This window comes from Apis cerana, linkage group LG1, assembly GCF_029169275.1.
Source record: "Apis cerana isolate GH-2021 linkage group LG1, AcerK_1.0, whole genome shotgun sequence".
Taxonomy (NCBI): Eukaryota; Metazoa; Arthropoda; class Insecta; order Hymenoptera; family Apidae; genus Apis; species Apis cerana.
Window position 1 is genome coordinate 4,420,407 of NC_083852.1, and position 22,633 is coordinate 4,443,039.

General features: G+C 33.4%; 1 protein-coding gene across 19 annotated transcripts in view; it reads right to left on the minus strand.

Annotated features, from left to right (window-relative positions):
- Positions 1–22,633, minus strand: part of LOC107994675 (protein scalloped) — a 176,814-nt gene that overhangs the window by 18,083 nt on the left and 136,098 nt on the right. For 18 of the 19 annotated variants that reach the window (XM_062078431.1, XM_062078399.1, XM_062078484.1 and 15 more), the window contains one exon: positions 22,401–22,539. In XM_062078431.1, the coding sequence (XP_061934415.1) occupies positions 22,401–22,539 (139 nt within the window). Of the gene's footprint in view, positions 1–1,677; positions 1,906–22,400; positions 22,540–22,633 lie in introns of those variants that run through there. The other variant, XM_062078482.1, reaches the window with a different exon arrangement.

Sequence of the window (22,633 nt, forward strand, 5' to 3'; positions counted from 1 at the left end):
GTGATGACTCAATTTCGCAAAGACCGTTAAATGGCCCGCTATGAACCACGCGCGCCGCTACTGGTCGCGTTCCTTCTCTGTTTTTGAAGGCCGAACATTCTTCGAACGGGGGTTGGTCGCGTCGGTTTGAATCTGCGTGGAAAATGCCGTTACAAAGAAGCTATTCTTGATTCATTTGTTTTTTCCAATAGGATTGTTGTGTTAAAACGAAAGTTTCTATCATCATTTCGAGATTTTACCATCTTTAACGGATTAAATTGAGATTATGACGTGAAAATTGTTTCCGTAAATCGGTTCAAGTAAATAGGATGTAAAAGTTTCATTATCGTTTTAAAATATTATTATAAAATGTTATTATTTTGATTATTTTCGTATCGAAAAAAAATTGCAGTTAAGAGGTTAGAAAATATTTGTTGCCTTTTTTTAAAATTTCTAAATAAGTCAATTTACGTGATCGTTTCTTGCAAACAGTTGATTACTTCTGCATTTATACAGATAATATATTTTCTGCCAATTCATTATATTCTATAAAATATTAACAATATAAAAAATTAGTAAGAAAACTTAGTGTAAAAATCAATATCGCTAACAGTATCTTCAAAGAGAAATATCTCCCTAGAAAATCTATCGACAAGGATCGGATGGAAGATCGATTTCAGAACGTGGGCGAGATCAACAAGATCACGTTCGATAGACTGCCCATGAACGGTCCTACTAGGGAAAGTTACGATTCAGGAGAGAAAGAGAAGAGAAACAGAGAGAGGTGGATGCACGCCGCGACCAGCAATCAACGTAAATCACTTGGCTGATGCTCAATTTAACAAGAAGAGCCATTATGATCGCGAACTAGAAGTAACGAGCACAGAGAGAACGCTATCTCTGTTGTTCCTCGGTCACCCTATCGGTAATTCTCGCAGAAATCCATCGGGAGCGATGCGCAAAGCACTTATTATGGTTTATCGCAAGAAGACTCGCTCGCGTTAGACTACGTAACATGTTTCTGGAAAAGATTTGAAAAAGAGAAACAAAATCATTGAAGGAATGAAAAAAAATTTCAATTCGACGCGAACATTGAAATGCATTAAGTAAATAAAAAGGATACTTGTTTTTGAAAGGACAATTGATTTGAGGTTAAGTTCTTACTGTATACGTTAAGCGTGTAATTTCTTGATCTGTTAATTTCTCAGTAAATAAATATTCATAATATTCAAGTTATAACTTAACATTGATTAAATACGAACTTAATTGCAAAAGAGGATGGATGTATACAAAAGATATGGATAAAAAGCGAATGAAAAAAAAATTTCAAATCAGAAACGGGAATTTGCTCATTCTCCATCTATTCTCCACCAACGCATCGGCCATACGTCTTGCAACGACCATGGTGTTAAGTGCATTAAATTCTCGAGAACAATCACGAGAGCGCATCTTCGCGAAAAGGAGGTAGTATACACCCACGTAGATCGTCTGATAACGACACGTGGACAAATTGAAAACGACGAATGGACGAGTTTCGTAAGAATTGTGATTATAAGTTACTGAAATGGTTATTGCAATATATATTTAAGAAATTCAAAAGAGAAGACGAATCCCGTTAGTTTATTTAAATTAATTCTATTTGATAGCAAAGCAATATACATTATTGCGCCAGAAAATTCAATAATCATTTTGACTCACCATTATGAACCATCATAACCTAGCTTATTTGTCATGTACCTCGTTAGTTGCATTTCCAATAGATATTCACAATTTCTAACTCACTCAAATATATCACCTCAATAATTTCTTTTCAATAATACGTCAAGCAACGAATAATTTACGAAATATTTTTTATTTATCACGACAAAGAATGTGATGAACGAGAAAAGAACGAACAAACTAAACGAACTAGATTTACACTACTGCCGCCCTCTAGTCTGAAACACGTTGAACGACATCCAGAATTCCGTGATCCTTCGGCGACCGTCGGCCAGGCAAAACATTAACGCTCGAACGCTAATTAGTTTGACGGAGTAATAAGTAGGTCGAGGGCGTGCTTAAAGAGATAATTAATTAGTAAGGCAAGGTTCAACAACGAGCATTCTTGGCAATCCACTTTCAATTAACCGCCTCTCTCGAAGAGAACCGCCAAGTGCATAGCCACGTACGTTTGTTGGGAGTCCCTGGTTAAAGGCACACGGATCAACGGTCTTGGTGCTTGGCCTTCCGTTGACGGAAGGGATCGCTTTTGACATGTTGAGGATCCAAACCGTTGCAATGGTCCTCCGGGCTATTCCGGACTTCACCGCCGAGTACCGTCGTTTAATCGATGCTCTGCAAACAGTGGGCTCTATGCTTCTCTCCTCCAATCGGCGAAGTGCGTTTAAGCTCGTTTAGTCAATTAGTAATCGTCGAGCAATTCGATCGAGTCGAGGGATACTCGAAAACCGGCCTTTAAGCTCCTTTCACACTGCCCATTCTGCGCACATCAAAGATTTTTTTCTTGCGCCTCGAATCGGGCGAGATCAATCGAAGTGATGATCGAACGAACATTATAGAATAATCGTATACGATTGAGTTACGATATGTGATATGATAAGCGTTTGATCAGAAGAATTTCAAATTTTTCCGACTGTTATACGGGATATTATATTTCAACGGATTCATATTTCCAAGAATATCGTCCCTCATCTAGGATAGCAAAACGAAAGCGAATTCGAACATTGGAGTGAGTCGTCAAGCAGTTGATCGGGTATATAAGATCCATTCGGCAAGAAATACCGTGCCACTAACACAAAGCGTCAAAAACCTTTGATACACACCAAAAGCTGCATATCACCCATCTTCCCTCCCTTTCCACCACTTTGATGGGCGTGTATACTCGTCTCAACGAAAAGACGATAGGGAGACGAGGAGATAGAAGTCGATAAGTGTCCTTGCGCCAGAAGGAGGATCCTCTCGCATCTTGACACGGTGACCCCCACCCTATTCGAGCCACGCAAACCCCCCCATACCTAACCTACCCAACCCCGACTCTTCTCTTCTTCTTATCATCCCCGCGCGCCATTCCATCCATCTTCCTTTCTTTCCATTTTCTTCGCTGCTATGTTACCACCACCACTACCACCACTTCTCCACAACTACTCCTCGCGCCACACGCACACACCTACACTATCGGCCAAGGATCATCGTCTCAACCGTTTCCCCACACCACTACACACACGTATATACCCTGCACCAGCAGAGAGAGAGGGAGAGAGAGAGACAGAGAGCGGAGGATTCACCGTCATGGCACACCATACCAGAACCCCCGTGCTAGCTCCCTTTCCGGGACCCCATCCCCGCCCCCCAAAACCCGCGCGCCTCCACCTCGTGCTCTGTTCACTAATTGCACATTCTTCGCATAGTTTCGCCTCCCTCCGCCCCTGCCAACCCCCATCCACCCCAAGGACGGACGGCGAAGGGGGATTGTAAGCCCTCGACACACAACCAACCCCTTCTCCCCTCTCCCTCCCTCTCCGTCCCCCCTCCCCCTCTCCCTCCCTTCCACACACTTGTGCACGGCTCTCCGTCCGTTCCAAAGGATTTTCAACCGATCTCTCCTCATCGCTCTCGCTTCCTAGCATCATATGTTCGTACTATCTACTATATCGCGGGCTATATACGCGTCCTTCTTCCTCCCGCCCCGAGGTTTATCTTCTCTCTCGCCCACCGCTCGAGCTCTCGCGCGCTCGCAACCCCTTCCACGGGCACCGCCGCCGCCGCCGCCACCCTCGTTCAAGCATCCCCCATACTTTTGTGCCGCTAACTCAGTGAGTCCACGGCTTCCCGGAAATCACGTGTGTGTTGGTGAGAGCCTGTGTGTTTCGTGTCGCGAACTCGAGCGAGCGTTTATGTCCACGAAAGGGGGAGGATTGAGGGGAGGGGAGGGAGGTCACGGGACGATTTTCGTGTGATCCTTCGAGAATATGTCTAGGGACGTGGAAAAAGAGAGGTCTGAAGGAAGGAATGATAGTTGACATTTTTTTTTTTTTTGAGCTGGTTGAAAATATTTAAGATATTTTATGGGTGATGGAAATTTTGAGTTGAATCGAAATTTCACTTTTTTCACTCCTTCCAAGAAATTTTTCTCGGAACATGGAAAGAGAGATTTTAGAATAGTTGACATTTTTTGAATTAATTGAAAATATTTCTGTCTTCTTTGAATTAATTGAAAACATGGCTTAAGTATTGGTTTAATGGGAATTTTGAATTAATTTCACTCTTTTCTTCCAAGAAATTTTTTTTAAAAATTCTAATCTAACTTTTCTCCAACTTCGAAACGTTTACGTTTATATATGAAAGATGAAGTTGAAAAAAAGATCACGACGATGATTCTCGTGCGATCCTTCGAGAATCTCTCGTCTACGAAAATCGATATTTTTTAATTTTTTGAAAATATACTTTAGGCGAATAAAAATTTCGAAAATCGAAATTAATATATAATTGCAATTTTCCAATAAATCTTTTTTTGAAATGAAACAAACCCTTTTCTACTCTAACCTTTCCCTCGAATCACTTCGATATTTGCGAAGGGAAAGCGCAAGAGCCTAGAAAAATCTGGAAAAATACAGATGGTAAAGATTTGAAATAATTATCGCGTTGGAAAATTTTTCCACGTCGGATAATTAAATTCCTCCTTCCAACAATTATCCTCCCAAAGCTCTATCTCTCTAATTCGACGATTATCGGAATCGAAGATCTCGAGCTATAGACACTTCCCCCACCCTTTTCTCCCCCTTGGAAAAGGGGTCAGAGGGGCGACACGTGTGTATTGGGGGACAGGGAATCGGTGTGCGAAGTTTTATGGGGTTGTGTACGTGAGAAAAGCGTACGCGCTTGTGCAGTCTCGACGACAAGCGAAACGTGTCTGCCCTCGCGTCAGCAAGCTTTACCGAGAGAAAATTTATTTTCCGGTTACAGCCACAACTTATCCAGACGCCTTTTACCTTCCACCGCCGACCCTCCATTCAATTTCTAATCGTCCGCGGGATGGAACCGCCCCTAAAATTTGCCCTGTGTTTTCGCTTATTGATACGATGTTTTCGGAATTTTTTTTTTCTTTTTTGGTTCTCTCGATTCTTTTTAAGCGAAAGTAATATTTATTTTTATTTCTTTCTTGGAAAATGATATTTATCAGAGCAAAAAGAAAATTGTGAAGAGTATTCCAACGAAATTAGGAAAACTTGGTAACTAATTTGTTCCTTTAGATGATCTCTAATATCTTTAAAAAAGAGAGAAATTTAATTCTACGATCCACTAGAAATTTATAGAAAAAGAAAAAAAGATAAACGTTGCAAATTTAAAGATCGTTAAACAAGCGTGATTATAAAGATACGAATATAAACGAATTTAAATATCTCACAAGCGTACGCTCCACAAAAAAAAAGAAAAAAAAGAATTCCAATTTCCACGATTTTCATTTTTAACGAAGGAAGAATATTTAACCGCGAATAAACCGAATTCATCGATTTCCAAATCAAGAAAAGAGGAGGAAAAAAAAAGGAAAATGCGATATATACGAATTGACCGCAAATAAATCAAATTATCAATCCATTAATTTTATAAACGACGAAGGAGAGGAAAAATTCGATGAAACAAACGCATGGAAGAAGGGGAAGATACGCGAGACGCGATTATTTAACGTTTAATCAAGCATAATGTACCACTCTCGACACGGGTGGTGCGCGTTTCGTTTAAATAGGGAACAGCATTTAAATAAAATGTTTGCAAATAAATTCGGTCCGCGCACGATAACACGCGGTGGCCGATATAAACTGTGCCTCTTTATGGGCCACGGTATATATTTCCCCCTTGTTCCGCCGTAATTTTCGTGATGTACACGGAGACGATTTTATTCGATTGCGGTGATTTTATGGAGGAGGATGCAGCAGGAAACGAGATTCGCCCGCGGGAACTTTCGAAAACGTGTTTCACTCGTCCCGTGCTCGTTCATTTCTCTCTCTCTCTCTCTTTCGATCTTTTTTTTCCTTCTTTTGCATTTTTTCTACCCCCTTTGCACGGTTCGAATGAAAGAATGCGGTTCATGCATATATTGGAAAATAATTTAAATTATTCGTGAAATCGATTTTTTTACGGAGGGCGAGTGAGTATGTACAAATTATGGAATTTTCGAATTGTTATTATTGTTATTTTATTTTTACGGTGAACTAACACTTTATCATCCTTCGAATCGATATATGTAAAATCGGAGATTCGATCTCTGGATGATCTCGTAAAATGCTAGTAAACTCATTAAAATAAAATCACGTTATATTATCTTGAATAATTCACGTATTCACAAATAAAATCCTTTTACATATTTTTTTGAATTTATCTTCTTACTCTTTATTTAAAAATATCAAAATTCCTTGACAAACAATCTCTTTTCTTTGTTCCATTATTGTTCTCAATTAAATAATAGTTATTTAATCTAACCTCCAAATAAAATTTTATCATAATATTGTCAAATTAAGGACAAAATACTCTAAAAGATTCCTTAAACTCACCTTCCTCTTCTGTCAAAACAATTGCATCAATCGAATAAGTAACCTAACCTCAAAAAAAAATCTACATCACATTAAATCAATCAAGCAATTAAATTCTTCAATTAAAAGAATCGAATCTTTTTTATTCTTCCTTCTTCTTTCGATCTTTTTTCGATCCACATATAAAAAGAAAAACAAACAATTACATCGAATAATAAATACATAACCTAACCTCCAAAATAAACAAATATTCCTACGATCGCGATACTTCAATATCCTCGATTAAAAATTCCCTAGACTTATCTTCCTCCTCTATCATTCTTCCTTGGAAAATTTAAAAATTTCCTCTTCCAAGGATGTACTTACCTACCCTCATCTACCCTTTTCGAGGTTGATTCCCGTTCCCAAAACCCGCGTGGATACTCGCGATCGAGGTAGACGGCCCGTAAAAGGTGATCGTAAAATGAAAAGGGATTAAAGGCAAGGTTTCACGGTGAGAAGGGTGGTCGAGGGTGAGGGAGGTTAAAGGAAGGGCGAAAACCAAGGAGTGTATATCCCTGGATTTACGAGCACGATAAACGGGATTATACGCCTTCCGTAAACCTTGAAACGATCTTTCGAGTAAGCGCATAGTTTGCGTAAGGCTGCCATTTCTCTCCATCCCCACGAAGAGAATCCAATCCCGTATCGCCTTTGATTTCATTTCTGACGTTTCATTCGCACTCTGTCGATAAATGTTTGATTTTATTTCGATTATTAATTTTTTGAACTGTTATTAGCTGTTGTCGATTGATTAATGAATTGCTATGGATATTCATGCAAATTATTCTTACGTTTAAATTTCTTATGAAATATATTGATAAGTTTCTTATTTCCAAACTTCTTTATTTTCTGTAGTTTGATTTGAAAAAATATTGAAGAGAAGCGAAAATTGTGGATGAATAAGATTTTGTAATTCAAATAACATATCCCTTTACAATATCGTTCTTTTTGGAATATTTAGTTATACAGAATGTTTTAGAATGATCAAATTTTAATATTGTATTCTACTTTTTAACTTAATAAAAGAAAAACCTTGATAAACTTTTAAAAGAAACTGTCAAAATTCTTAAAGGAGTTCTTAAATTATGAATTTTGTCATACATATTTACCAGTACTTATTAGGAATTAATAAAATTTATTATTTTCAAAAAAAGGGATTAAATACTCTTATTATGATTATAAATAACGTCTCGTGCAAAGAACTTATTTATAGGGCAACTTTCATTTTCAGAAATGCTTTGTAGATAGAAGTAAGAAGTCAGACATTACGTTAAATTAGTTGCAAGAGTGTTAGAAGTATGTCTGGATTCTTAAAGTACGAGCTGCGATTCTTGCAACTTGGAAACTTTTGAATAACTTTGGAACTTAGAAATCCTCAAACTTCATAAGTTTTGGTGAAGTTCGACGAAATTTTAAACGACTACAAATCTATTCCCAAAAAATTACAATTTCTTTTGCAAATAATTTATTATCAATACACAGAATTAATGTCCATTCCAATTTGTTAATTAGTCTTTTAATATTACTCTGTATCTTTCTGATATTCAAACATAATTATTAAATTGCAATGAACTAAAAATATTCTTCAAACAATTATACATTCTGTAGACTTCTGTGCATTAAAATTTTGTACAAATATGTAAACATCTACAATTTAACAATAATTTCTAATAATGATATGTAATATGTTTTAATTGTAAATATATTTTATATTTAAATCATCTAATAGTAGAATTATTAATTCAAAATATATTCTTAAATATTACATTAAATAGTCAAAATTAAAACATTATTACAAAAATAATTAAATATATATATTATATATATTTTTATCTGAATAGAAATTACAGTATTAATTTTGTCAAAATTATCTCTACTCTTCTAAATACATTTTTACATTTCTAATTATATAAAATAAAAAATCTGAAATATTCAATTTAACTTGTTATTAATTAATTAATTATCTTTGTTTTTCCATAACATATCTATCACAGGTAAATGTCATATATAAATATTAAAGAAATTTTTTTTTCTTCAATAACCGTATGCACAAAGCGGAACGAAATGAAACAACTACTAAAAGCTTTAAGCGGCTCGAAAAGACAGAAACGTCTTTGCCGTGTCGTTTCTTTCGGCCAACTTCCTGCGGAATACAGACACAAAGAAGGAAGATGCTACGTGGAGTCAAGAAAGCGGCCAGGTATTTTAATTAGCGCAACTACGTTGTTTCATATTTGTACAAGCTGAAGCAGGCAGCTTTGCCGTATTACTGCTTTCCACGAGGTAATGAATATTAATTCGTGCCAGTTCCGCATCCCCTTATATCCCCAGAAACCGTCGGACATTGGTGCATCTCCTTTCAAACAGTTTTTCTTTTCCCGCTGGTTGAATTTTTTTCTAATTTTCTTTCATATACTTTAATTTAGATTATTATTTTATAATTCGTACCTTTTGATTATTATCTTTTGGTTATTATTTGTTTTTAAAAACATATTGGAATTGGATCTAAAAGTATGATTGAAAATCTAACCTAATTTAATTAATTGGCAGGTTTTTGTAATATTTAATTTTTAGTATATATAATAATAATATTTTTAGTATAAAAATTAATAATAATATAAAAATTAAAATATTTACACATAAAATTAAAATTTTACACTTCTATTTTTAAAGAATAGAAGAAATACAATTATTGTTTTTATTCTTTTTTGATATATGGTAATTAATATAATTTAAATTTGGATTAAATTATAATTGATTCAAAATACAATAGAATTTTTAAGAAAATCTTCACAAACTCAAATTTCAATTAGAAATTATAAAAATCATCTTCAAATATCATTCATTTAAAATTTTCTAATTATATTAGTAATTATATTAATTATAACCTCAAATTTTAATTAAAATTTATATAAATGATTTTCAGATATTTATCATTCAATTCAAAGTTTCCTCATAATATTATATTACAAAGTTAAATATTCAAATATAATATATCCAAAAAATTTTTAAATAAATCTAAAATTTAACAATAGTAGAATAAAATCATAAAACTTTCATAATCTAAACTTTTAATTATAAATCATGAAGAATGATCTTCAAATATTTACCAAATATTATTTCCAGAATTTCCTTGTAATACAATATAAAAATGAAATATCCAAATATAAATAAAATTTCTTTAAACTCACAGATCTAAAATTTAATACAACAGAAACTTTTAACCTCATAACCTCAATACTTTTTACAAGTGTTAGAAATTACAAAGAATATTAATCAAATATTTACTAAATATTTCCAATTTTCTTGTATTATAATGTAAAAATAACGTCCAAATAAATATAAATAAAATTTCTAAGCAATCCCTAAACTTATAGATAAATTTTAAAATAAATAATTATAACGAAAACTTGTGTAACCTCAACACATAATTACGACTCACAATATTCATTAGATATTTACTAAATATTTCCAATTTTCTTGCAATATAATGTAAAAACGAAATATCCAAATATAAAATACGAATAAAATTTCTAAACAATCAATAAACTCACAACGTCAACACTTGGTAAAACGCGTCACGCTACTATACTATACATTAGCGAATCGTCGAAGGAGATTTTACCCAACGGATGTTGGTATACTCGGATTGGCGAGAGAGCAAAACGACGAAGGTGGCGGGCGAAATGTTAGAACGCGACGCCGCGTTCGGTAGCGTCGGACACAACGACGTTGGACCTCGGCTCGCCTTCTCCACGGGGAGCTATTATACGCTCGAGTTTAATTAAACTCCGCGAGATGTCAAAGGACTCGGCCATGCTGGCAAGACGGACAATGCGGACGCAGATTATTACATCCCTCGTCGCCATGTCTTCTTATCCTTCTCTATGTGTATGTGTGTGTATGTATATGTGTTCCTTTTCTATCTATATTCTTCTCTATTCAATGTGTGTGTATGCGTGCATTTGTCGTTTCTGACGTAAAATATCTGCATTTTCTTACGGATATTACCGTCAACGTAATTTTGTAATTTGTCAATTGGAATTCAATTTTTGATAAATAATTTGTAAGTTATTTAATTGTTATTTTTTTTATTGATTTTTTAAGCGCAAGTGGATTTCATTGAAATATGAACTTACCTTATTCTCTACGTAATCTTTTTTAAAGTAATTTCTAAATCTATGATTTTCTTCATGCTTTTCCAAATAATTTTTTAATCCAAATTTATCACGTTTATTTTTCTTTTTATTTATAAAAAATTTAAAACAAAAATTTTATTAGAATTTTCTACATTTTCACATAATTTTTTTCTTTTACTGAGAAATTAATAAAAGATTTTCTACTAATTAATTTAAAAACAACTTGTATTCAGAGCTACGTTGTATTCAAAATTATTTAATTTGGAATGGGATAATATGTTTAGGTATTTGTAGTATACCACTGGGATGATATTACTGTGTTTGTAGTTGGCGGAAGTTTAGATGAAAGTTGAGGATTTCTTGGAGAAATGATTTTGATGCTTTAGTTGAATTGCCGGGGCAGCGGTTTTAATTATACGAAAGTAGGTCGTGGAAGTTTTAAGAATCTAGCAGTTAGCCTGACGGAAAACATGTTTGAAGTGAAAAGTGAGAGGTTTGAATGAAATAAATGTAATAAATTAGAAAATTATAGTAAGAGAAATTTTTTGTTAGATTACTTGTTACATCTCTACTGCCAACTGTAAATTTTTATTTAATGATAAAATAAAATAAATTTATTTTTACGTTCCAAGTAATTTTATCATGGAATTATGTAACTTTAAAATATTAATCCTTTGATATTATATCATAATATTTATTATTCAAAAAAAAAAAAAAAAAAGAATACAAAAACATGATCTAACCTCAATCATTAAAAATATCTTTAATTCCAATAATATCATCAAAAAACTTCACAATCGTAAAAAATATATTTTACATATTTTTTATTTAAAATTATTCAAATTAATGAAAAATCGTTTCTCGATACTTTCTACAAAGAAAATATTTAAGTTTACATATGAAACAGAAATCTCTAATAAATATAGTCGACATAACCTCAACCAACCACTTAAAATATTCTCAATTTCCGCACGACTGATAACAATACTAACAATATAACTAAAAAACTTGTATAATAAGAAAGGTGTCTCGTATCATTTCTATTCAAAGCCATTCGAACCGGTCAAAGATCGTTCTTCAAAATCTCCGACAAGGACCCTAAATCCTTCACTGCCTGTGTTACGAATCTCTCGAAGCGACAGTTTCATCTTTTTGCGACTTGTTTCGCGTCTTTTCAACCTTAACACCGCGACCGATTCCCCAAGAGGAGAATCCACCGTGCCGTGTCAATGCCCATAATTTCACGCTTCAACGACGTCTCGGCATCGGATTATTGGATCGGATATCAAGGAAGGAAGAGAGAAGAGTGGTACACCCGATGGATCGTTGTCCTCCACCGAAAAGAGTCGAGTGGATGTCCTTACAACAGGACGAAGACCCTTGGGGGGCCGGGAATCGCCTCGGAAAAGATGAAAGACCGATCGAAATTGCTGGCTGAACATCGCTGCTTCCGGATCTTTTTAAGTCTCGAAATTCTTCCTCTCGTCGTTTTTGCACTGTCTTTTATCTTTATCTATTTTATTAGAATTTCGAATTAGAATTTGTTCGCGGGGATATCGATTTTTTTTTGAATAAAGTTTCGTTTCGATGAGTGCAATTGAGGTTATGTTACTTTTTACGGAATATCGTGCGTTAATCCTTTTGATACTATTAGGAGAATTTTTACTTGATATTATTTGATTTCACTTGAAACATCTTAACAAATAATTTGAAAGATAATTGCGTCCAAAGATTCGAATGGAATATTCTATGTTTACATTTGCTTGTGTAATGCATCGGCGACTGAAAGTTCGGTCAACGAGTACATGGTTCTTCGTCTAATGAATACTTGCGGTGGCCGCAGAATAAATTTTAGAATAGTATTAACTTTTAACTAGTTTCGTTCGTATTTTTTATTTTCACGTAGTCTACCAGTTTTAATTGAATTTATCGTACGAATATAATTAAATAAATTAAATAATCTAAACACAACATAAATTGTCATCATCTAAAAGTAGTCTAAAAAATTTCCAACCTTTAAAATTCAAAAAGAAATTAACACTTAATTTCTAATTTACAAATTATTAGATTTTCGTAAAAGTTTAATTTATTAAAGAATCAATATTTCTGACCATTCTAACGCTTCTGTAGAGGTTAATCGGGCAAATAAATCGCTCAATGACATACATAAACATTTTTACGACGATGAGTTAACCATATATGGAATATGGTTTAAAACAAAATTTCCGATATGACAGAGTCCACATACATTCTGTTCCGTTGAATTTCCAAGACGGAGGAGACACAACGAAGGGAGTGGAAAAGCAATAGAGGAATAAGACAGAGACGGGACAGACAACCACAAATGCGGTATGGAACAAGGTTGTGTAGAGGGTGGAGAGAAGGTAGTGTCCAGTTATTGACCGGCGGAAGGAGAGTGTCTCAGCCGACTACGACGCTTTCCCTCGCAATTCTGAAACCATTCTGATCCACGAGCCAGACAAATACTTATGCAAACCCCGAAAGATAATCCTTGTTCACGATAAGTGTTAATTAGTAGATATTCGAATCGAAAATTTATTTTCTACCTTTCTTTTTTCATGATTATCAATGTTCACTCATCCTTACTTATTTTTATTCTTATTTTAATCAATTGTTTTATGTATATTCTTTTAAAATTTATATCGCAATTACAAAAAGTTTGACGGAATGAGAAGAAAAATTTCTAGAATGTATTCATATACGTATAAATATATTCTTAGAAGTATCTTAGCAAATATAGAACTATTATTTTAAATAGAGAAAGCCATTAAAGTCGATTGCGTCCGATTATTACCAATTTATTCCGAAGTTAGATTAAGTTAATGCTTATGTCCCGAGTCGAATACTTTTCGCGATCTCGCCCGAACCTGCCCGAATTTTTCCGATCTTTCCCGAAGTTCGAGTTTTAACCTTGAGAAACGTTTTCGATTCAGAGAGGAAGGAAAAGAAGAAATAATCTTACATGGTCTTCGCGATCACAGTAAAATCAAATATATATAAGCGTCCATCATCATTTCCATGCCTGTTGCATCTCTAATCCCTTCCCGATCTCTGTATGCAAGAAATTTCGAACACCCAGTACATGCACATGCACAGAAACACGCGAGAATACATCCTGCCGGTTATCTGATCGTTGGTAACACGTAGGTTAACGTCTGTTGGAAACACGTTCGCCTGGCAAAGCTCACGAGAACGTCGTGCGCCAAAGTACATACGCGTATGCAATGGTTTATGGGTCATACGGTTGATCCACTCGGCAAAGTCGTGGTATAGTTGTCTATGAATCATATTCAGGAGAATCGGTTCTCCCGCGTATATTCCTGCCGGCACGTATTCGTTTCTGAATGGTCATCAACCGAGTCCTTTGTGTCACAGGATAGCTTTGTAACAGGAATAGCTGGAAATCATTTTGCGCGTTGTAAACGATCACGGTGACCGAGATAATGTTTGGAAACTAGTTTGTTCGTTCTAGTATCTCCGATGAGGATACGGTTTTTGCTGATAGTTCTATCTTTCCGAAAGAATCGTATTGATGATTCATTGGTTTTATAATTTTTAATTGTATTAGATTTTATTATCTGTTTCCGTATCCAATAGTATGCTTAGATCGATGAATTTTTTTTGTATGTATTGTATATTATGTAGAATATTTTTAATTTAATTTTTTAAATTTTTGATCTCTAAAATTTATTAAAACCTAAAAGATTTAATTTGTTATTTTTTTATATATTAGCAGTATATCAATACAATGAAATCAAATTGATAGAGAGAGAATTTAAATTCCATTAGGATAAATTGTTGTAATAAACATGATAATATCTGCATAAATATATCTGTGGTAAACTTTCAACAATTTCTGATCTGATATCAGATCAGATGCATTATATTACAGTTTAAGAGTGTTGAGTCATTATTAATGTATTGAAAACGAGTTTTCTGGGTACTAAAACTTTTTCATTTCAAAGAACGTGGTGATGCAATGGTTAACAGGTTTAAAGGTGTAGACTCTTGTTGAAAGTGTTTTCGCTCTGATGTTTGTGTATTGCATCCGGTATGTAAACGATCTTAAATACCACGATTTACTAGGTGAACTGAAAGAATTTTAATCTCTAACTTGTTATTTTCTATTTGAAAAAAAATTCAAATCTTAAAATTTGCCATTCACCTCTATATCATATTATAATTCACTTATTTCCAAATGCTAAAAATAAAAATTTTTACTAGTAAGTACTATTTGAAAAAATTTCAAATACAATACATATTTTACTTCTTGTAAAAATTTTTTTTTAAATATTCAATATAATATCGCAAGATTTTCAATTTTTTTAAATGTATAAAAATGAAAATAAAAGAAGATACAAATATAATATAATATAATATTTATATTTTTAAAATTTATCATTCACTATATCTATATTTTAACAATTCACATTATTTTAATGAAATTTTTTAAGGAAACATATAGTAAAATTATTCCTAATTTTTGTCTTCAAAAAAACATAATCTTTTAAAAAACATTTAACCGCCGAATATCCATCTCACCAATACTTCCTACTCCCAAAACAAAAACGAAATTGCCTAAAAACACTTGAATCTAAACCGAGCGACAATCCTATTCGATTACGTTCTCCATTCTGCCTCTCGTTTTCACCGATTTCAACGAGAATAGGGCACATTGTATAAGAGGTTTCACCGGCTACCGGTAAGAGATCAGGTGGGTTCGCTATTTATCTGTTTAAATACGTCCCGAGGCGATGCACGCCCGCTCGTGTTTAAACTGCGCGCTACCTGATCCTTCCCTCGTTCGCTCACTTCCTCTCTCCCTTGTTTTATCTCTCTCACTCTCATGTATATCGGCGCAGCGTGAAAGTTTCGACCGAACTCGCCAGTAAAATCATTTCCTGCCTGACGTTTGTGTCGCGCCACCGTGAGCGTATGTGAATGTGTATACAGACGCAGTAGATTCGCGCGAATAGTCGTCGTTCGATGATTTTATCCTGGGTCCGGGTGGAAACGTGGAGGGCGCGTTAATGGAATTCGTTTTGAACTGTTGAAGTTTTAATTAGCACGGTGCTCGAGGTAATTAGAGAATCATTTGCTCGAATTACCTTATCAAAGAGTCTGTTTGATATTTATTCGAGACGTAAGGTTTTCAAGCTCAAATGGCCGGATTTCTTTCGCTCGTGGTGCTTCTTTCAATCTCTTATGTATTATTAACTTTTATTATTAGTCAAATATGCGACAAATTTTTTACGTATATATATATATATAATATTATAATAAAAATTAATATTTATCATATGACTATTATGATTAATTTTTATTATTAATTATTTTTTTTAAATAGTTTCATTTTTAATTTTTTTTAGTAGCACATTTAAAAAGAGAAATGAATTCTTCTTTGATATTAATTTAATTTTTGCATAAAATATAAACAGATAATTAAATAATATTATCATATATGTAATATATATTGCATATATTAAAAATATTATATATTAAAAATGAAATATTAATTTTTTTAAATAGAAATTTACATAAATATAGAACGCAATTAGGAAAATCTAAATAATAATCTTTGAGAAAAAATTATAACAACGTGAAAAATATTTTTCCTAACTAAAAATGTTGGAATTAAAAAGGAATTTAATTCAATCAATGTTTTTTACACTGGCCAAAGATAAAAGATAACTGCAGGAGAAATTTTTTGCATACGAGTCCTCATTTTCCAGGAGAAATATCTTGAAAATTTAATAAGCATGTTTGAATTTGAATATGATTCGGTTTATTACGTCTCTTTATGAAACGACATTTTTATCCGTCTTCCTACATGAAATAACCCGTTCAAAGACTTAATATAAAATAATTAAAGATAGTGCAAAAAATCATTATAAATTAATTAATAAATATTTTTAAGAATTATAAATCAAAGAAATTATATTTCAATTAAATATTTAATTTTTTTCTTTCTATAATACAATTCTTCATAATAAAAACATCTCTGAAGAATGTTTTTAATTAAAAAATAAATGAACGCATTTTAATTTTCTTTAAAGTATTACGAATGATTATTTCTCCTACGTCTTCTGTATTTTATAACGTATTTAAACGACGCAATGTCCATATTTTTGGCTCTCGTGTGATTCTTTAGCTTCTACCAATTCTTGAAAACAAAACCTTGGATTGAGTTTCAAGCGTGCCAAACGAGATAAACTGCCGAACGAAATTTGACACCGATCTTTTATCCTACTCATACAGTCTCTCTTTCTCTCTCTCTCCTTTCCACTCAAGTCGAATGCGCAGAAGTCACGTGTCCAAATAATAACCGTCCAATTCGGTTCAAACCGCGAACGTTAAAGTGGGCACCACTGTGTACAGTCTAATCGCAGAACGTTGACCTACACCGGTCGAAAAAATTCGAAAATGTTCTTCGACCGCAGAATAACACAGACATGTTTTTTTCCTTTTCTTTTCCCCATAGAACGAAGCGGCAAGAAACTAAACGCTCGTTCTAAGCGGTCCTCCATGCTCCACAGAGCGCGCATCCTTCTATTTCTACCGGTTTATTGGATGCCGGACAAGGGGAGTTGCTTTTTTTTTTCGTTTTGTTCGTCTCTCGAAACGGATGGGAGAAAAAGGACGTCACGGTTTTTGCGGAATCCAACGTCGATACCTTTCTTCGTGGATCGGTGATACTTTTGATTGTCTTTGAAAATCGATTAAAGAAAGAAGACAACTTTATTTTTGAAGTGTACGAATTTGATTGGATGACAACTGAATCGAAGCCTGCCTGGAATGAGTTAATCGGATATGTGAAAGAATTGGTTTTTGAGTTATTAAGATTATCTTTACAAATATGGCCTAATTGTAAGATTGGATTGATGTATATTATTATTAAAAATTTTAGTACACTTTTATGGAAACGAACTTTTTATGAATATATTAATAGTATATATGATACAAAGAATAAATAACGTGACATATAAATACATGAAATAATTCGTGAATTATTTTTTGCATGAATAATGAACATCATATAAAAATTGCACGTAAAATAATATAATTTAATGTTATTAATTTTTTTATAAATGGATATATACAGAAACTGTATAAATGTGAAATAAAAATTTTTGAGATATCAGTATTTATTTCATTTAACAATATACATAAATTAACTATTTGTTATGAATTCACATTTCAAAAGTTAGAATTGCATTACAATGATAAAATATCAAATATTTAATAATACAGATATTTGTTGTCACAATCTTACTTTCCAAATTGTCATACAAACGTTGACACGACAACATTATCATTTAATATTAAAAATGTCAGTGTGTCGGAGATAATCTCGGGAGAATTGGCAGCGTGGAATTTCGAAGGATCAAAACCGAGTTATGCCGTTACGGTTCCATTAAATGATTAATGTTTCGAGGTACGTCTGATTAATGTTTCAAGTCGCCATCGATGCGACCTGGCCAAGTTCGTAGTTTGCACTCAAACCCAAACGCGAATTCTCCGAGGAACCATTCTGATCGAAAGATACTGCACGCCGCGCCACTTCGTTTCATTGACTATAATCTCTGATAAAGTTTCCACTAACTAGATAATTCCATGCTATTTATCATTGGAAATCCAGTATTTATGATATCGGTAGGTATATTTTCAACTTGTATTAAATCTTATTTAAAAAATCCAACAAAAAGTCAAAATAAGAATCCTAAATAACTAACTTAAATAACCAAGCATTATCCTTAATCAAAATTACAAAGATATCACGTATAATCTTTAATCTTTTAATTCTAACTAAAAATCCGATTAAAAAAAATTAAATCCAAGTAAATACAAAAATATCAACCGAATAATAAGACGTTAAATATTAATCTTAAAAAGCCTCTAATCTTTCAACTTAATCAAAAATTAATCGCAAAAAAATCCAAAACTAAAACAAAAATTCCAAGCAACCAATCTCTAAGTAATAAGGCACCAAATATTACTAGTCAAAGAACGAAAACACAATATAAAATCGACCGATAAGAAATCTCTATCCTTTCGATTTAATCAGAAACCGATCAGAAAAAAATCCAACGACAAAATCAAAACAAAAATTCCAAACAAGCAATCTCTAAGTAATAAGGCACCGAATATCCTTGGTCAAAGAAGGAAGACACGATAATAAAATCGATCGCGGGGCGCTCGTAAGACAACGAGGGACAAGGAGGGTATAAGGAAAAAGCGAGAAAGGAGCCGATAGCATCGGCATCGACGTCCGTCCAGCGGATGGAAACAAAGGATAACGAGGCGCGAAAATCGCTTAACGCGATTGGCCATCGATTCTATGGGAAACTTATCTTGGCCGTTGCTCACTCGCCGAGCCAATAAAGGATCCCCTCGGCCTTTCCACGGGATTAAATATCTCGGGGCAATTTACCTCCTTCGACCTCTTTCGCCGCCGTCTGCCCCACCCCTCCCCTCCTCCATCTTTCTTTCCGCTCTTCTTTTTTCATTGGGACGTCGACGCCCACGCCGAGATTTCTCCACGAAAGAGTGATCGTTTTCGCGGCGAAAATCGTTCTCGATGTGTAAATACGAGAGAAATCCAAATTCTATAAATTTTATCAATTTTAAATCGTGATGATTAAATTTACAGATCTTTTTATCTTTTTCGATTCTTTGATGTATTTGTGCGTAAGATGATTTTGTTTCTTTTTTTTTTTTTTTTTTTTTTAATTTAGTGGATACACGATAGAAAGTATAAATATAGATATATTTGATATTAAATTAAATATATAATTGTATTATATTTATATATATATAAATAGCATTCGAATGTATTCTTTTCATATTTTTTTTTTAGACTTTTTGATGAGTAGAAGAGTTAAGATTCGGATTTGTGATGGTTTGTGAAATAGTGAAATGATTCTCAGATTGAGATTTTATGAATCGTGTATATCGTCGTGTATATATAAATGAAAAAAATTGCAAAACAAATAATATTTAATTTTTTTCAACGAACAATCCAATAGTTAAAATATTCTTTTGCTTTAAGCTTTTAAGCTTTTATTGTTTTTTTAATTCTATACGTATGGTTTCTTTCTAGATTGAAAATAATTCGAGTGAATTGTTGGAAATTGTTGAATCGTGAGTTTTGATATTTCATTGGTTTTGAAAAATACATTTATAAACGAAAAAAATTCGAGAATTATTGGAAATTTATCCCATGCCTTTTCATATTTGTATGCTTTGAAAGTTTTGGTTTTTTCAATTGAATGGCGTTCGGAGAGAAAATATTGGAATTTTATTCCCCAACTTTAAGCTTAATTCTTTTTTCTATTTTTTTTTCTTCTATAAATTCGTCTTTTTTTACATCAACAATTATTTATTGGATATTTTTAACTACTGATATTTTAATAAATCTTATTATCTCGGCTATGGATTACATTCATAAGATTGGAACAATGCTTGTTGTGCAACAACAATGATGCAAATTACTCGAATAGAATAAATTGTAAGGATTATAGTTCAACATTGAGCCATTCACCATTGATGAATTATTAATGAAAGAAGAAAATTACTAGTAACGTTAGATAGAATAAAAAACAAGACATTTTCTTGAGTGTACGTTCAATGTTTCATAAGAACAAATTCCAAATTATAAATTGTGTATCTTTATTGATTGATTGAAAAATAATGCAGCATAATTTGGAGAAAAAAGATTACTAAGCAAAAGCATTAAAGTTAAAAGAATGATCATACATCAACCACCATTATTACAGATCCAACCAACCAGTATGCCAAAATATAAATGATAATCAATCACGTTATAAATACCTATAAAGAAATCTATTATTAATAACTAAACTCGTCTACTAAACTAGAATTCCAATCTTTGTGTCTCTAGAATAACTCGAAGATGATATTTCTCTTTCTTTCCTTAATTGAATTTCACTCCTGTTACAAAGATGTATCTCATATTAAGTTCTGATCAATCATTTTTTAATTCATGACTATCACACTGCATCTAATAATAAAAAGACATAATTAAACTGCTTTCACAAAGTGAAATATATTTTTTTTATTTAAAATGGCGTATAAAAAAGAAAAGGATAAAACAGAGGTGGTAAAACGACGATACAAGGCTTTGTCGATTGTCTTCCTCCTTGTTTTCGACTCGCGAGTTGTTAGCAGGGCAGACGGTCGAATTAAGCTTGGTTTTCACAGCGGCCACGGGCCAAGATTGAATTGCCACCCTTTGGCTTTCGTCGCGGAGTGCTTTCGAAAATTAAGCGACATTGTGCCTTAACGAATGGGGATTCAAGCCTACATCTGGTCGAAAAAAAAAAAAAGGAAAAAAAATACGCGGGAACATCCAAGGGGCAAGGAGAACCGGAAGTGGAGGACTGGGGGGAAAAAGTTCTATCGAGCGAATGGTGTCGAGGAAAATTTTTACTTCCTTCGAGGAGAAGTATTAGTGAAATATAATCTTTTCTTATAAGATGTTACATAGATAATTGTCTTTTAAAAAATTATATTCCTATTCTGTAACTTCAAAGAAAACTTTACTCAAAAGAATCATATTTCAAGATTTTAATTTTCAAAAACAAGAAGCAATTAAAAAATCTATAATATAAAATATTTTTAATTAAAAGTACATTACAAAATTCTATCAAGTGATAGAAAAAATTAAATTATACAACTTAATTACGAAGTCATTTTATCGCGTTTATACTTTTATATTTTTAAACAAACTCGTAATAACATAAGAGACTGAAATACCAAAAAAAAAAAAAAAAAAAAATTAATTTCCAAAGAAAAATCAAGGTGAAAATATTCCACGCAGCAAAGGTGACAGACGCGTTCGCGAATAATATCGCATGGAGGAAAAAAATATCCTTAGATGAAGGATCCTTATGCTTCATACTAAGCGCGATGGTAGAAACGTCGAGGCGAGCGTCGTTATTGCTCGATGCTGAGGTCAGTCTACGTGACCGAGCAGATATTGCCTCCTACGACCACGGGTACCACCGTAGTCACCAACATTAACCGCCATGAGCTCACCACCGAGGCAATAATGCCACGCCTCGAAAGATAGCCCCCTTGACCAGCATCTTTGTCCCAATATAGTTTCACCCACCCTCCTACCCACTTTCCGCCATCTCTTTCCGTTACCCCTTAACGAATCTTTTGGTCACCTTATATGGGGGATACGTGATATTTTCGATTTCTCTTTTTATTTATTTTTTTTTTTTTCATCTTTTCTTGAACGATTTTTCGTTTTCATTTTTTTTTATAAGAATTGGGGTCGATGGATTTTCGATCGATTTATGAGGTGCGTCGGGTATTTCATTTTCTTCTTATTTTTGCCTCAAAGTGGTAGAATTCCTTTGAATCAATTTTTTTTTGCGCGCGATGAAATATTTTTGGAATAATTGGAAAATCTTCAAAAGTCTATCTAAATTCATTGTGAATAAGCTTTATAAATAAGCTTCAAAAAATTTATTTTATTTTTGCATTTGTTTTTTTGATTAAAACCGTCACGATAATATATTAATATCCTATATATGTATAGATATGAAATATGAATATATATATGTATTCTCTTTTCGTCGTTTTCCACGATCCTCTTTTTTTTATTTCAATCACCCTAGCGAAAATGTGGGAGAGAGATTTGTCAGGAAATTGCTCGACTCACCGTACATCTTCCCTTCGTCGGACAGGATGATTTTGCGTCGGCCGCATGGCGGATATATGGTGAGAGCTTCTTGGAAGCTCTGCTCGATATCCGGCGACCATACACCTTCCGCGTCCGCTGCCGATAGGTCCTTCTCGTCCTGAAAAATACCAACCAAGCCAATAAGAAAAATATCTGCGAAGAAAATATTGTTAGAAAAACTATCGACGAAATGTTTTTGATCTAATTTTCGG